Source organism: Argiope bruennichi, chromosome 6 (genome assembly GCF_947563725.1).
Source record: "Argiope bruennichi chromosome 6, qqArgBrue1.1, whole genome shotgun sequence".
Lineage (NCBI taxonomy): Eukaryota > Metazoa > Arthropoda > Arachnida > Araneae > Araneidae > Argiope > Argiope bruennichi.
Window position 1 is genome coordinate 130,587,101 of NC_079156.1, and position 15,067 is coordinate 130,602,167.

General features: G+C 30.6%; 1 protein-coding gene across 1 annotated transcript in view; it reads left to right on the plus strand.

The window, feature by feature from the left end:
* Positions 1 to 6,604, plus strand: part of LOC129971424 (sodium-dependent phosphate transport protein 2B-like) — a 69,400-nt gene extending 62,796 nt beyond the window's left edge. Inside the window, exon 6 of the mRNA XM_056085179.1 lies at positions 1,310 to 6,604. Within this exon, the coding sequence (XP_055941154.1) occupies positions 1,310 to 2,358 (1,049 nt within the window). The 3' untranslated portion in view covers positions 2,359 to 6,604. The remainder of the gene's footprint in view (positions 1 to 1,309) is intronic.
* Positions 6,605 to 15,067: the final 8,463 nt, after the last annotated feature.

Here is a 15,067-nt window from a genome sequence, read left to right on the forward strand (position 1 = left end):
AATTTTGACTCGAATTGAGGATGATGAAAATTACCTTCGGAAATGGTTCTTCAGTGACGAATCCACTTTTCATGTGTCAGAAAAAGTGAATAAACATCACTGTAGAATATGTGGCTCGGAGAACCCGCACGATTATCAAAAGTCAAAATTTGTTCAGCGAATTTACGAATACATAATCGCCTTGAGCTGCATGCCTACAAAGTACAAATCGTGCAAGATTTACACTTTAATATCATTAATAAAATTCTTTGAGTTGTAATTTACGAATACGTAATCGGTTTTTGCATAATATTTTTTATTCGAAAGTTATGAGGTACGGAAACCCCGACAATAATTAATGAACACCCTATATTATAAATTTAAACATGTCATATAGAAGTAATAATTATTCAAGTGAAAATTCCGGAAGAGCATTTCATTCTTTATTATTAAACGAGGAAAAATCTACCGAATAAAACACATTTTGTGGCAAGAGAATAAACTATTTCCGTTCTCGATATCCTTAAATGGCTTTTAACTAGTAAAAAAATTAATACTTATGATAAACTTTAGGTGGATTCTATGTCATAGCTAACTAAATAAATAATTTTTAATCCTACTAGAAGCTCAAAAAGAAACATTATCATTTCTCAACTTTATGATTTATGGAAATTATTAGAAATTATTTGGAAGTATTCTAAATTCAAAATTTTAGTATATTTCCAAAAAAAGTTATATTTCCTCTAGAATTATAGTATTTCTATTTAGTACTGCTAGTTAATAGCTCAAATTTTCTAGATTGGAAACTATATAATTTATTGTTTATATTGTTTCAATTTTTCTAGATTGGAAACTATATAATTTATAGTTTATATTGTTTCCAATCTAGGTTAATACTCATTAATAATTAATACTAATTGTTATTACTATCGAGCTATATTGTTTTTATAAATAATTTTTCGCCAAAAATACAATTTGGCAAAAAATTGTTAACCGCAAAAGAAACAGTTAATTAACTGTAATAATTAGAAATATTGTATTAACAAATTTATAAGCTTCTCTCTAAAACTCAGTAGAAAAAGTTATATTAGATAAAGTATCTTAAAAAAAAAAAAACTACATTTTATGTTCCTTGTCTCTCTCTTTTATTCTGAAGGAATTTGGTTGTCATTTATTTTATCGACGCAGAAATACCAGAGAAAATCTCCATCGCAGATGTATTCGGCATGTTTTAAAATATTAGTATGCCTAAAAGTCTTTCTAATATTGCATGTAAAAACGTTTTCTTTTTATATATTCATTATTTTCTTAACTCTTTTTCTTTAAAAAGGTGGTTACCTCCTGGAGCGTATACCTTGGTCGGATTCCACATTGGGCCTGTGCCTGTTGGCCGTATCTCTTCTACTGTTGTGCGGCTGCCTCGTGGCTCTAGTCAAGCTGCTGCATTCCGTTCTGGGTGGTCCTATTGCCGCATTGCTGCGGCGCATTATAAATGTCGAACCACCCTGGCCTTATCACCTGTTTACGGGCTGGGTGGCAATGGCTCTCGGGTGCGCCCTCACCGTCCTTGTCCAGTCAAGTTCCGTCTTCACATCTGCCTTGACACCACTCGCGGGCATGGGGCTGGTCTCCTTGGAGCGCATCTATCCACTCACTCTGGGTTCAAACATAGGCACCACGGCCACGGGACTACTGGCTGCTTTTGCTGCACCACCGGCCGCTCTAAAAGACACACTGCAGATTGCCTTTTGCCACTTGTTCTTCAACATCTCCGGGATCATCCTCTTCTATCCCATTCCAGCCACTCGCCTGCCCATTCCTCTCGCCAAAGGGTTGGGCGAGATGACTAGCCGTTACCGATGGTTCAGCCTTCTTTACCTCTTGGTCATGTTCCTCTTACTCCCCGTGTTTGTGTTTGGACTCTCAGCGGCTGGACCGCTAGTCTTCGCTGGCGTGGGAGGACCACTGCTACTGCTGATCATTATTATAGTGATGATAAACGTTCTGCAGCGGAAGCGACCATCGCTGCTTCCCTTGAAACTACGGGACTGGTCCTTCCTACCTGAGTGGATGCACTCATTAGACCCTCTGGACAGAATAATCGGACACGTCTGTTGCTGCCTGCAGAGTGAGAGGAGGGACGCCCCAGTACTGGGCCTTATTCCCAACCAATCCCAAATGAACATCCTCCAGCCCGTTTCGGCGTCCTCTTCAGTGCTCACGCTGAATTCAACGTGTGGCCCCGAATACCACACAATGAATGGGATAGAGAACTGCGTCTTCGGAGAGGTTCCAAAGCCCTTGAAGAAGAAAAAGTCCAACAATAACAACCACATCGAACCAGACTGGGATTTCGGGGGAACAACCACTTCCCTGTGACAGTCCCTCGTATGAGCGGATATTTGTCTTGTGATAAAAAAACTTTTCGAACTTAGAAGCTGTTGTGATAAGATTTTTAATTGTGAAAGATATACAGTGTGTGTGACCACAGAGATTTCGCACACACCCACCCTATTCATTCCAGTGTGTGTCTGGACTGTGCAGAAGAGCGCGCGTGTGCTGTTCCAGAGCACAACCTCTCCTGGTAGGTGTCACAGAACAGATGCTATTTGATCGAAGTATTTCTCTGACGCATTCAACGAGCCAACATCAGATCTAAAATTTGCAGCATAGCGCTAAATGTAATCCTTCAAATTTAGATCAAGATTTTCAACTACCAGAGAGTATTTCCATAATCATGGTTCTATTCCATCATCTTTTACGAACGCATGCATTATGAGAGAGATTGAAATGAGATCAATGATAGTTTGTTTCCACACCTTTGTGGATGCATAACATCATGATAACGAGTGAAATAATTCTGATGATTCCTATGTTTTAGGAATCATGAGTTGGAAATCCAGCGTGAACTGTTTCCAAGCTCTGAAGCTTTGATTAGTGTAGATTTCTTAATGACCAAAATATTCTAGATCTGGTTTCAGAATTAAGACTATATTGACGTGTTTATTCGGCAATAATTTCTAGTCTATCTAGCAGATTACACCTCTCGATCTTTTTTCCCCCTCCAAAACTGCTGCCAAATCTCAATTTGATGCAGTAGTAATTTGAATTGTACTACCAGACTTAACTTTGAAATCGACCAGATTCCAGATCTAGAAACTATTTAAGTTTTAGCATTCCTGTGGGATCCACGGCTTTACAAAAGTAGATATTGTCAGCAAATGTTGGCAACACTTGTTTTCTGTTCCTACACTACCGGAATACAAGATGGCTATGAAATCAGAACCACTCCAGGAGAACGTCACCTTTTAAGAAGCATACATAGCAATGACAATCTGGCAATTTTTCCTGTCAGCGGCTAATGACAGGGAAAATTCTTCGAGCCTGTTACGGTTGCGAAGACACAACACTCCACCTCTCGAGAGAAAACACAAAGTACATTATTTTTTAAATGAGAGACAAACCCAAGATATGCAATTGTATGTACCTGTATTATCCAATAGAATTCTTAATTCTTTGTTATTTTTTCGTTTTTGTGGCAGCAAGGAAACAAGCTATGAAAGGAGTTCATCTTCTAACTTAAGAAAACCATACCTTCCTCAGTACACCAGTTAGGAAATCAAACTTTAATCGTTTAGATGACTAGCAATCTCATACTTAGATCTATCATTAAAAATCACGTTTTTTATCATTTGCTTTTTGCTATTTATACCACTGACTACCTCATAATTGCAACGACCCTTTATGATTCCACCATGTTATTGACAGTGAAGGGAAACACATGCGACCTATCAATCAAACAGTTCAGCAATCAATTTGGTAAGTTAAATCGAAAGAGTGAATAAATGACATTTGAAAGACAGATAAAGTCCGACTATATAAGTAATAAATACTTTACAGGTTACTCAGTAGTTATGAGTTGAAAGAATTGGAAATGTTCACCAATAACAGTACGGCAACTATTTTCCTTCTGTGTCATCTTTTTACTCAGATGGTTGGAAATAACAATAAAAGAAATGTAAATATATTAAAAAGTATTTTATTTTTTTAAAAATTGAAATAAAAAAATATTTATTCCATTAATACAAAAAAAGCGTGTCAGTTTTTAAAATAGAAAAATACACATAATGCATTAGGTACTCCAATGTTGTTTAAAATTCTAAAATACATTATAATTCTTTAATTCTGCTTCAATAATTCACATGTAGAATTGCATAACAGATTTTACTAAAGTTATCATTTTCAAACAGCGCAGTAAACCATTACTAAAATTTAATTATTTTTTTTAATTTTCAAAATGTTATCTAGCACCTTTTTCAAAATTCAATTTTTTTCTTTATGTTCATTATTGTACAAAATTGTAGTGGTAATTGAATATATTACTTATATAATATGCAAAATTGTAAAAAAAAAAAAAAAATGTAAAAATTATTATATAAATTTATATTTCAAACAATGTAATTATTAAAAATTATTTTTAAATAATAAATTGAAATTATTAAAAATTATTTCAATTTATAATTTAAAAAGCATTTTTAATCACGGAAAATAATCATTTAGAAATTACTTTCTCTGACTTATGAATTCCATTTTCAGTATGATTTTCCCTATAAAAAATTAAAGGAAGTTACAAAAAATCGGCATCTGTTATTCATGGTTTTTTTCAAGCTTTTATTCATTATTAAATCACTGCAAAAGTTAAAAAGAAATCTCTAGATTTGATTACTTACAAAATGTTTTATTGTAAATAATTAAGAACTGTAATCAAAGGAAAAATGACTATAAAATTATCCTATTTCAATAAAATAAATTTACAGATTAATAATAATTTTAATTATTAAAATATATTGTTTTCCCATGAACATTCGTAAATAATCACGTTTTATTTTAAAATATGTAAATATCCTTTCTCTTTTGACAAAATGAATATTTATTAAACAAATGAAAAAAAAAATCATGATTACAACTGTAGAAAATAATATTCATAAAATGCATATTTATCTGAGCTTTCTTTTTCAATTAATTGCTTCTCATACATTTTGCCGGGTAAAAGAAATAATTTAGTAGATTATTTTAAAATAGTGGTATAGTCAAAGCTGCAACAGACTTTGCTTTTTAGATTCATTTGCCCTAAAATAGCATGAATAAAAAGAAAAAATAATTTTTTTTTTCCTTCCAACATTACCCCATTTCCTTCTCCATCCACTACATCTATTATTAAAAAAATAAAGAATACAATGACCATAAGTAATATTTCAAATATTCTTGAACAAAAAAATTAATTGTACTTGAATATCAAAGGCTTTATTTAGTGTAAATCGAGATTAGTTTCCAAATCAGAAATACAACAAATCACTCTAGTTAATACAACAAATCAAATCGAATCCGACGTTTCTAGATCAATGCTATAATCAATATTTTCGATGTCACATTTTATGTGCAGGTTCTATTTCTTTTTCCCCCTCGTTTTTTTATAGCCTAGATCATAAAACGAATCATTTGTCTCATCATTCAACGCGTCATCTACGCGCATGCGCACCTTTGTCGTCATTTTTCCTGTAACGATTTTGGAATAAAAACTGCTCAGAGAATGATTCATAAAAGTATTTGGTATTTTTATATAATCTTTCCGTACAATTATTTTCAATTTTCCATGAATGATGTAATCATTTTTATCTATATATATTTTTTGAAACGAAAGAGAGTTTTTCAAAATAAAATTTTTATTCATACAAATAAATTCCAAATATAATAAAACCAATCACTACGATACTCAAAGTTTTTGAATAATTTTTTCTTAATTTCTTTCTGGTTTTTTCTTTAAACGATGAATGAAAAATAATCAATGAACAGGGATCAATTACATTATGAACCAAGTTCTTTTCACTTTTTAGAATTCTTTCTTAATCATTAAATGCTCGCTTTAAAAAAAAAATTTAAATTCATCGCAATTATTTTTTATAGAAAAATGTTTCGTTTAAAAGAATTTTAAAATTACTTTATTAAGATAAATATTAATACCTGTTTCTCAGGCGTTTCTTAGATAATTTAAATTATTGTAAAAAATTTCTTGCACATACATTATTATGAATGTAGTCAGTGGTATAAAAAATACGAGATAGAAGTTGCTTTTCAACTAAATAATGTAAAATTAATTATGAGCTTGCAGTTTTCTAGTAATAATCATCATTCATTTTAGCATTTTCACTAATTATGTAAACATTTATAGTCAGGTGAATATAACAAACATTCCAAAAGGTGCTTTATGAGTTTATTTTTATTTGGATCACTCAGGTTTATTTTAAAAAGCAAGAGGAATGGAATATAACAGAAGGCAAATTAAAAGCTTCAACTTAATTTAATTAAAGTTTTAATTTAATTTAATTTAAGACTGTACAAACTTAATTTCATTTTGGATGTTGAAACTTCTTTTCTAATTTGCCAAACGATTTTTTTAATCAAAGAGAGAAGCTTATCAAATCTCAACAAATAACCTTGTTTAGGGTTACAAACATATATTAATTCCATAAAATGGCAGCACATAAAACTATGCAATGAAAGTGTCTTTCAATCTTGTATATGTTTGACCTTATTTTGAAAATAAAGGGTAAAATTTCTTTTTAAAGTTTGGTCTCTTTATTTTGTCTTCTCTCACACTAGTTGAATTCTAAATAAATGTTTCCAATATCAAAATATTTGGCCATTTTCATTTTAGTGTAAATTTGAATTCAGCATTTGGTACTGATTGGAAATGAACTAAATCCATTGAGAAAATATTAAGAAATACTTCATTGTAATTTAGTATGATTTTTTTAATATTGGGGATGCTATAACTGATATAATAATTGCATTTTAGGCAAAGTATAAGAAATTAATTTCCAAAGTGCAGACACATCGTGATATCTAAATATATATTCTCCGTTGAATTCATGTTAATAGAATACAAACAAGTGAAGAACTATGTCATTTTCTCCTACACTCTCGAATAAATGTATTTGTGTATTATTAACCGCTCGTCTTTGAAGCCGAATGTATCTACTCTGCGATCTTTGGCGATGAATCGATGGGGTATAGTTAATACATAAACTCCAAAGCATCGAATTTTCATATTGGATACTGTTTATTTCCCGTGCCAATTTAAACAAAAATTGGACATAGAATTACAGTTGCAGTCAAAAGATCACATACCAAATTTCATATATTTTAGTCACTGCGTTTTTGAACCATCGTATTAATATGCTTGTGAAAATACAGATCGACAGACAATCCATCCCTTGACAAATTTGGATCTAAATTTTATAAATATCTATGCTTTAAATACTAAATCTGTATACCAAATTTTATCAGTCTAAATCTCTTAGATTTGTAGTTACCGTTTTAATTTATAGTTCAAATTTTTTTCAAAATTTGATAGAATTTTGAAACACACACACACACACACACACACACACATATATATATATATATATATATATATATATATATATATATATATATATATATATATATATATATATATATATATATATATATATATATATATATATATATATATATATATGTAAGACTAATTTCAACCAAATAATCCAAAGCAATTTTGAGTTATAGTATTCATAGACAGACTTTATTCCTTTTCTGGACTCTCGAAGGTGGAGATTAGTCAACATTTCGAATTTGCAATACTTTCTCTTTGTATACTTCCTATACAAGAAAGTAAAAAAGAATTTTATGCATTTTAATATAATGATGTACTTGAAAGAAGTAAGAGGTAGGGATTTATAGAAACAAAAGCTGCTATTTCCTATTATTCTAGATTTAAAAAGCAAGAAATTTTTGCAAACACAAGAGCGCGCTCAAAGACAAATTGGAGTTTAAGTCAGTTAGCAGTTACAGAGCAGTTTCGCTGAGCGATTCAATCCATATTCAGGCTTCTAAAGTTCAATTGAAGAAGGTGAAACAAAACGAAGAGTTCACGCAACACGGAATGATGATAAGGTAAAAGACCCACAGAGGCCACAGCAGAATGTGATCAGTGGAATTAGTGAATAGTGAAGTGCTTCATTGCTTGAAGAGAAACTTGAAAATCTGTTTTGTTTGCAGTTATTTTTCTCAGAACATTTTTGAAGGAGATATCTTGTTTATATAATAGTAGAAAAGTCACAGCTTGTCCCTATAATAAGTATATATTTTGCACGAACGAATTATGTGTTCAATATTATTAATGCTATTACACTCGTGACAAAGGGGGTCATTTTGGAGGTTAAAACGATTCAATGATGTACTTTAGTCTCGTGAGGCAAGATTCAAAATTTTTTCAAAACGCTCTACAGGGATGCCATTAGATCTATAGCTACCAAGTTTGGCACAAGTTACTTTTTGAGTAATAGGAAATTTATTAAAAAAGGTTTTTCAAAATTTTAATTAGATTTTTAATACTCAAAAATGAATTAAAATACTTATGCTTTTCTTCAATAATTTCAGAGGATATTATTGCTCAAAAAATGACTGCTGTACCAAAATAAAATTTAAAATACATCTTTTCAGCGATACGAATTTTATTTCCGTGCAATTTTTTTCTGATTTTAATAGAATTTTTCCAAATTTGCTGTGCATTAGCAGATGCTATAGATTTTTATAATACATTTGCTATTGAAATACTAAGCGCCTAGCTTAATTGCGTGATTTGATTTCATAATACAATTTTTGAATTAGAAAAATGAATAAATTCTCATTTCAAAAATATTTAAATTTCTAAGCATTACGTATTGCTTCTTTTAATATTATGGAAATTTCACTCATATTTTATTATTTTGATAGAATTTTGTATAGACGAATATAAACAGGGAGGGATATAGTGACAAAGGTGTTATCCTGAATTTTGTGTATTTGTCACTTTTTTTAAAAAATGGCGTCGAAATATCATTCTAAAAGAGCAGAAAAAAAAATTTACATTATAACACGATATTATTTTTATGTTGGCAATACTTTCTGTAAATTGACAGATAGAAAAATCGTTAAGCAATAGAATGCAACAGTGAAGCCAGATAAGAATAAGATAAACGAATTAAGCTTTAAATGTAATCAGGCCACAATGTTTCGGAATGGAAGTTCGAATTTCTTTCTTTTTTTCGAAATAGCATTATTAAATCTTTAAACATATAATTACATTACTTGTAAAATCAAGCATAAAAAATTCCGCTCTCTAGTTTTTTATATATCTCCACAATATGGCATATCTTGTAGTTAACCTCTAAAAAATCGAATATGAATTGTGGGCATCTTATTTTTAACCTGTTGGGTCCAACATTCGATACAGATCAATTGATCAGGAATATAATTTTTTACGTTTTTAAATTATTGTTTTCTCATACATACCAATAGATAGATCAACGTGGTATCAGCCAGATGACCAGTTTAATCTAAAATCATTGATATATTTATGACTGTATGTGCCAAATTTCATTTATTTAGATTTTTGAGAAGGTCAAATATGCAGGATTCCTTTGGACAAAGTCTGACTAAAACCTAAGATGATTTTGGTTTTAGGACAGCATACCAAATTTTATCTGCTATCTTGTTTCATTTTCGTCTCATATTTTTCACAAACAAATATAATTTTTAAAATGTCTTCTTTGGATCCAAAGATTTCTAAAACTGTGGGATTCGTCAAAATTTGGAGGTCGGATTTTCGACACAATTGCAGTACTTTTTTTCTTTATATGTATGAAAAAACAAAAAATAACCAGTGTCTCATTGTCTCAGTAAGTTTCAGTTTCTTACCTTTTTTTTTTTTTTTTTTCTTTTTTTTAATAAGGTTATCGTGACTCTGTTAAAATTAGTTCCTATAAATTTAAGCGAACTAGCGCTCTGCGCAGTTTTAGGCCACTAAAATTACACAAGAATTCGCGCCAAAAGATATCGTTCGTAAACACGTTTCATTAATCCAGAAGTGCCGCCAAAGCGCGTCCAAAAAATGATGATAGATGTCATAAAATTTGGCAAGAAGTTTTCAGCAGACTTCAGCGAATAGTGTAATGAATCTTTACTTCAAACAGCTGAAAGTTTTAATCTTCAGTTACAATATTTTAAACAGGGAGATATTTTAAATTAAAGTGCGCGTTGATTTTAGAGTAATCACACCAACTTCTCTGCACTCATGAATTTTAATTTTTGAATTTTATTTTGAAACTTAGAAGTGAGGTATTCTATATGCTAGATGATTCAAAAATTGACATGTTTTAAAAATCAATAATTCCAGAAAATTTATTCAAAAACTAATATTATTCTGGCTGATTCAGGACATATCAATATTTTATCTCATCACTAGAAGAGAAGCTATAGAGTTCCGGATGTTCGATCTGGGATGATCTACTAGATATTTGGAAAAAGAAAAGAGTTGGGACAAAAAAAACAAACCTCAAGACTGCTCAGGGTGGCAATTTGATTGGGGCTCTATAATAGATACTAGAGGAATCAAGGCACAGTAAAAATTCCAACATCATCTTGATTTTCTGAACTTCAAAAGCAAACACTATACTAGATATTGGGAAGTACAGATATCCGGACAAAGATTCAAAAATCAGGATAACTCAGGATGCCTGTATCTCGCTTTTATGAACTTTAGTTGCATTTTTCTGGATATTTGGAAATATGAGTCAAATTCGTACAAGGATTCAAAACATAGGACAGATCTGGATGGCAATATCTCGATTTTTCGAATTTTAATCGGAGAGTTACAGATATTGGGTAATTTGATTCAAAAATCAGGACAGCTTGGGATGGCTGTGTGTAGTTTTTCCATAATTTAATCGGGAAATTTTTCTAGAAATTTTGAAATACGACTCAAGTTTTTATAATAAAAAAGGGATTTTTTTTTATTATGAAAATCCAATTAAATACAATGTAAGAACCCAAGTATCGAATATTAAGCAATGGAGCTATTTTTTTATTTCCTTTGTTTCTGTAAACATAATACAACATCACATAGGGATATTTTTTTGTCATTTTTTTAAACCAACATTTGATGTCCTTAATATGTCATTACTGTTTATTCGTTCCAATTTATGAAGGCTAATAGTGATTATAACAGTTATCTGGAGAAAAAATTCCTTATCTGAATATTCTTCTAGTTCGAGGGTATTATTCCTATTGTTTGAAACAGTTCAATTTAAATAACTTTTATAAAATAAATAATAAATAAATTTAAATTCAATAACTTTTTATAAAATAAATAACAAATAAATAAATAAATTTAAATTTAACAACTTTTTATAAAATAAATAATAAATAAATCAGTTTAAATAATTCCAATAATGCCTTTTTCGGAATCAGGGAGCAGAGAATGTGAAGATTTGTCTTTAGTTCGTTCCAGTTTCACTTTTTTACAAATATAATACGGTTTTTTTTTTTCGTTTACCAGAAAGTAAAGATCTCCTAATCTTAACTAAGCAAATGTATTCTCTGAAGATATAACAATATTTTGCTATTTACTTAAAATGAGATAAGGTTATTTAAAATGTTCAATGGATGATACCAAAACAGAAATATTTCTTCTCTATCTGTAGTCATGTAACGCTTTATCCAAAAACTCATTCCAAACATCATATATTTACTTCGTTTGAACACAGGCTGCCTACTTTAAGAGCCAAGTATTTGATGGAATGGGAGTGAATCTAAATGCTAACGATCCCAATCCGACTGCTTCTTTAATTTATTTTTAAATGTTTAACTTATTTCACATTTCGATTTCTATACATTTTTATTTTCAACATACTGGCATATTAATCCTGAGCCAATACTGAAAACTCAACTTTTTCTCTTATCGAAATGATCTTGACAATCATGAAAAGCACCTAGTTTTAGGAGAAAAAAACCCATACATTCCTTATATCTTCCATTTTCCCCTACAAAAATCCCTTTCCTATCATTCGCTAACAAACATTTACTATTGTCAGCACATCTCCGTTGAAACCTCATGAAGCCTTAAAAATGTCAATATCGTTTTTGTTTTCTCTCTCTCTCTCCTTCTGCTTTCTTTTCTTACCCTACCTTTTTACTTCCTCATATGAGAAGTATACAAAATACTGTAATCGAATCAAAAACATTCGAATTCGAAATGTTGACGAATCTCCATGTTTTAATCCGAAACGAATCTCTGAGTCTGAAGAACACATTTTTGATGTTCTATTGATGTTTTGATGTTTTTTGATGTTTGTCTATTTGTGAACGCGATCATTCAAAAATATTTAAAGCTAGGTAGATGAAATTTTCTATATTATTTTAATAACCAAATTTGTGGAATGTTTTTATCAACTTATGAACGAAATCTATTCACAGGAAGTCTATCTGTACGGCTGAAACTACAAAATGAAGAGAGTTAGAAGCATAAAATTTGATATACAGGTTTAGCATCTAAAATGTAGATCCAGTACAAATTTGGAACCAAATCCATCAAGGAAATGATCGTCTGTCTGTCTTTACTTTTGTATGCATGTAAACATGATAAGGATGACTTAAGTAAATAAAATTAGGTATGTGGTACCACTATGTCAATTTTTTAATTATTTGAAAAAAGGAAAAAAGGAATCCAAAATAACATTCGACTCTCTGGTATTTGTGTATTAGCCACATGTTAGTGATTAATCTCCAAAAAATATATTGTAAACTGAAAATAAAAATCTGAGCATTCATAGTGTTCACGACCTTACTTAAGAACTACAATTGTGTGCGGAGAGAGAAGTGACCTCTTCATTAGAGAGTACATGAGAAAATTTCGAGGTTATCAGTTCCGTTCGTTATTTCTCAAAATTGCATAAATCACTGGGGGACTGATATTTATGGAACATAGTTATCATTTTATGTTCATTTAAGCACATTTTTCATTGGCGATAAGAATTAGTAAATGGACATAAATTTTCAGAAGTGATCCATTTCGCAACGTAATTCTGTTTTCTAAAGTATTATACGTGTATAGAAAATGTTTCGTTTCTTAAAATGTGGCTAACAATTTAGTCATCATTAAGAAAGAAATTTGAGCATTGCTAAGAATGTCCCCGGTTACCTCTGTGTACCTTTGGTTTTCAACTTTCTGCTGCACTAGTGGATAAAGTAAATATTTAAAACTCCTTTTACTCAATTTAGATATTCCATATTTCTCTTATATAATTGTCTACCATCGTTTGTAACGCTGAGCGGAGTAAAATAAAATATCTCCACCTGGGGGGGGGGCTGAGTATTGCATCATTGTTTCAGCAGTCTGTTCTGGGTTTACAAGTCCATAGTTCCATAATTCCCAGGGTTTACAAGTCCTTAATGCATTTCGATAAATGGAGATATTCTTCATCGTCAAAACATGATATTCCTTACCTAATTCTGCCAGATCTTTACCACTACCATCCACGCAACATTAGAAAAAGCTAATGGATAAATTCATCCCTATTTCTATTGATATTATGCACCACCTGTTAAATCAATTACGAACTCATTGATAAAATTCCATGTGAAAAATCTTTCATTAGTCAATAATAGACAGCTTCGTAAAAAAAAGCACTCTAATTCAAGGTAAGCGTTTTTAACCCCTTAACTGTTTCATTTTCTTTACTATCTAATAAGATGACACCTTCTATTTTGGGAATATTTTCTTATTTTGATTCAAATAGAAATCCATTGCATACTTGACTTATCTATGTATTTGAAGTAATTTTAATATTGAATTATAATCATCATGAATGGCTTATTTTTTTGCTTGCAACTATCAAAATTCGATAAATCGATGCACGTATGGCACTCGGGCAAAACAGTTAAGTGGTTAATGAGATTCGTAGAATTTTGGTTCAGTCCGCTTACGAGTCTGATTCCTTGTTAAAGCTGGCCTTATCAGCTCATTGCTAAAGGAATTTAAGCAAACCTTCGATTTAATGTATTAAATGGGAAAAAAGACTGTACACAAAATCGAAGACTTAAATTGTTAGTTTACTACATTTGAAATTTTGCGTTCTATGATACAAATATTCAGTGTATTTTTCGTATTTGGAAAAACAAATTCTTTACAAACGTGTAACGGAAAACCGTGAAAGTTCTTCAATATTAATAGTATAAAAAAGAAAACTGAAGAACATTTGTTCAAATTCTATCCTATAAATCCGAATCTCATTAGATATGCTAGGTGTTTATAAAGGAATATCCCAACTCTTCCGACCTATTAAAAGAAAAAAGCTTTTAACATATCTTTAAAGGTGGGATATCCATTTCTAAACATCTTGTAAATCCGCTAAATCGATGATTTATTGCGTATATCTTTCATTTAAATACCCATTTTGATCCCTGTTCTTCGCCCATTTTTCAACGTGCATATTTTAATATTCCTTAAAGTTTTTGGCTTTTTAAACATTCTGTGAATGATCAATTGTTTTAAACTAATTACTATTTGTGCATTTTTTGTTAAAATATCATACGTTTATTTTTCTATAGTATCTAACTATGAAAGTTTTAAATAGGACTCTCTTACTTAGTTATTTAAAATGTTATTTTGTATTACATGCGTAATAATAAGTTCTTTTTTTTAAGCACGGCGAACTTCAACCTGTACGCATATATTACGTTTACTATATTGCAGTTGAAGTAAATAGTACGTTGCATGTCATAAATAAATAATGTATTCTGGAAACCATACGTGCAAAAGGAATTTCGAAATTTTTTTTCCTGTGATAATATTTTGTTAAATGAAATTAAATATTTAAAAATATATTTTGGGAATGCATTCGTTACAAAAACGAAGAATCAAAACCTATTGTTTGATAGCTAAGTAAAATCAGCAGGAGTGGTCTCCCTTTCTCGCATACTTTCTAATAAATTTGTCAAGACAGAGAACGCCTTACATGGCATTGGCGTACAACGGGTACGAAATATTTACTTTTGGCGTGAATTTACCATGTTTATTGAATCTATCGTGTCATCCTTGACGAGTTATTTGGCGATTATTCTCAGCCATGTGGTAATAGCATCCAAAAATCGAATTTGTGTTTCAGATACGTTTTCCTCAAACAATTAAAACAAAAATTTGATTAAAACTGCACTTGTAGTCACAAAA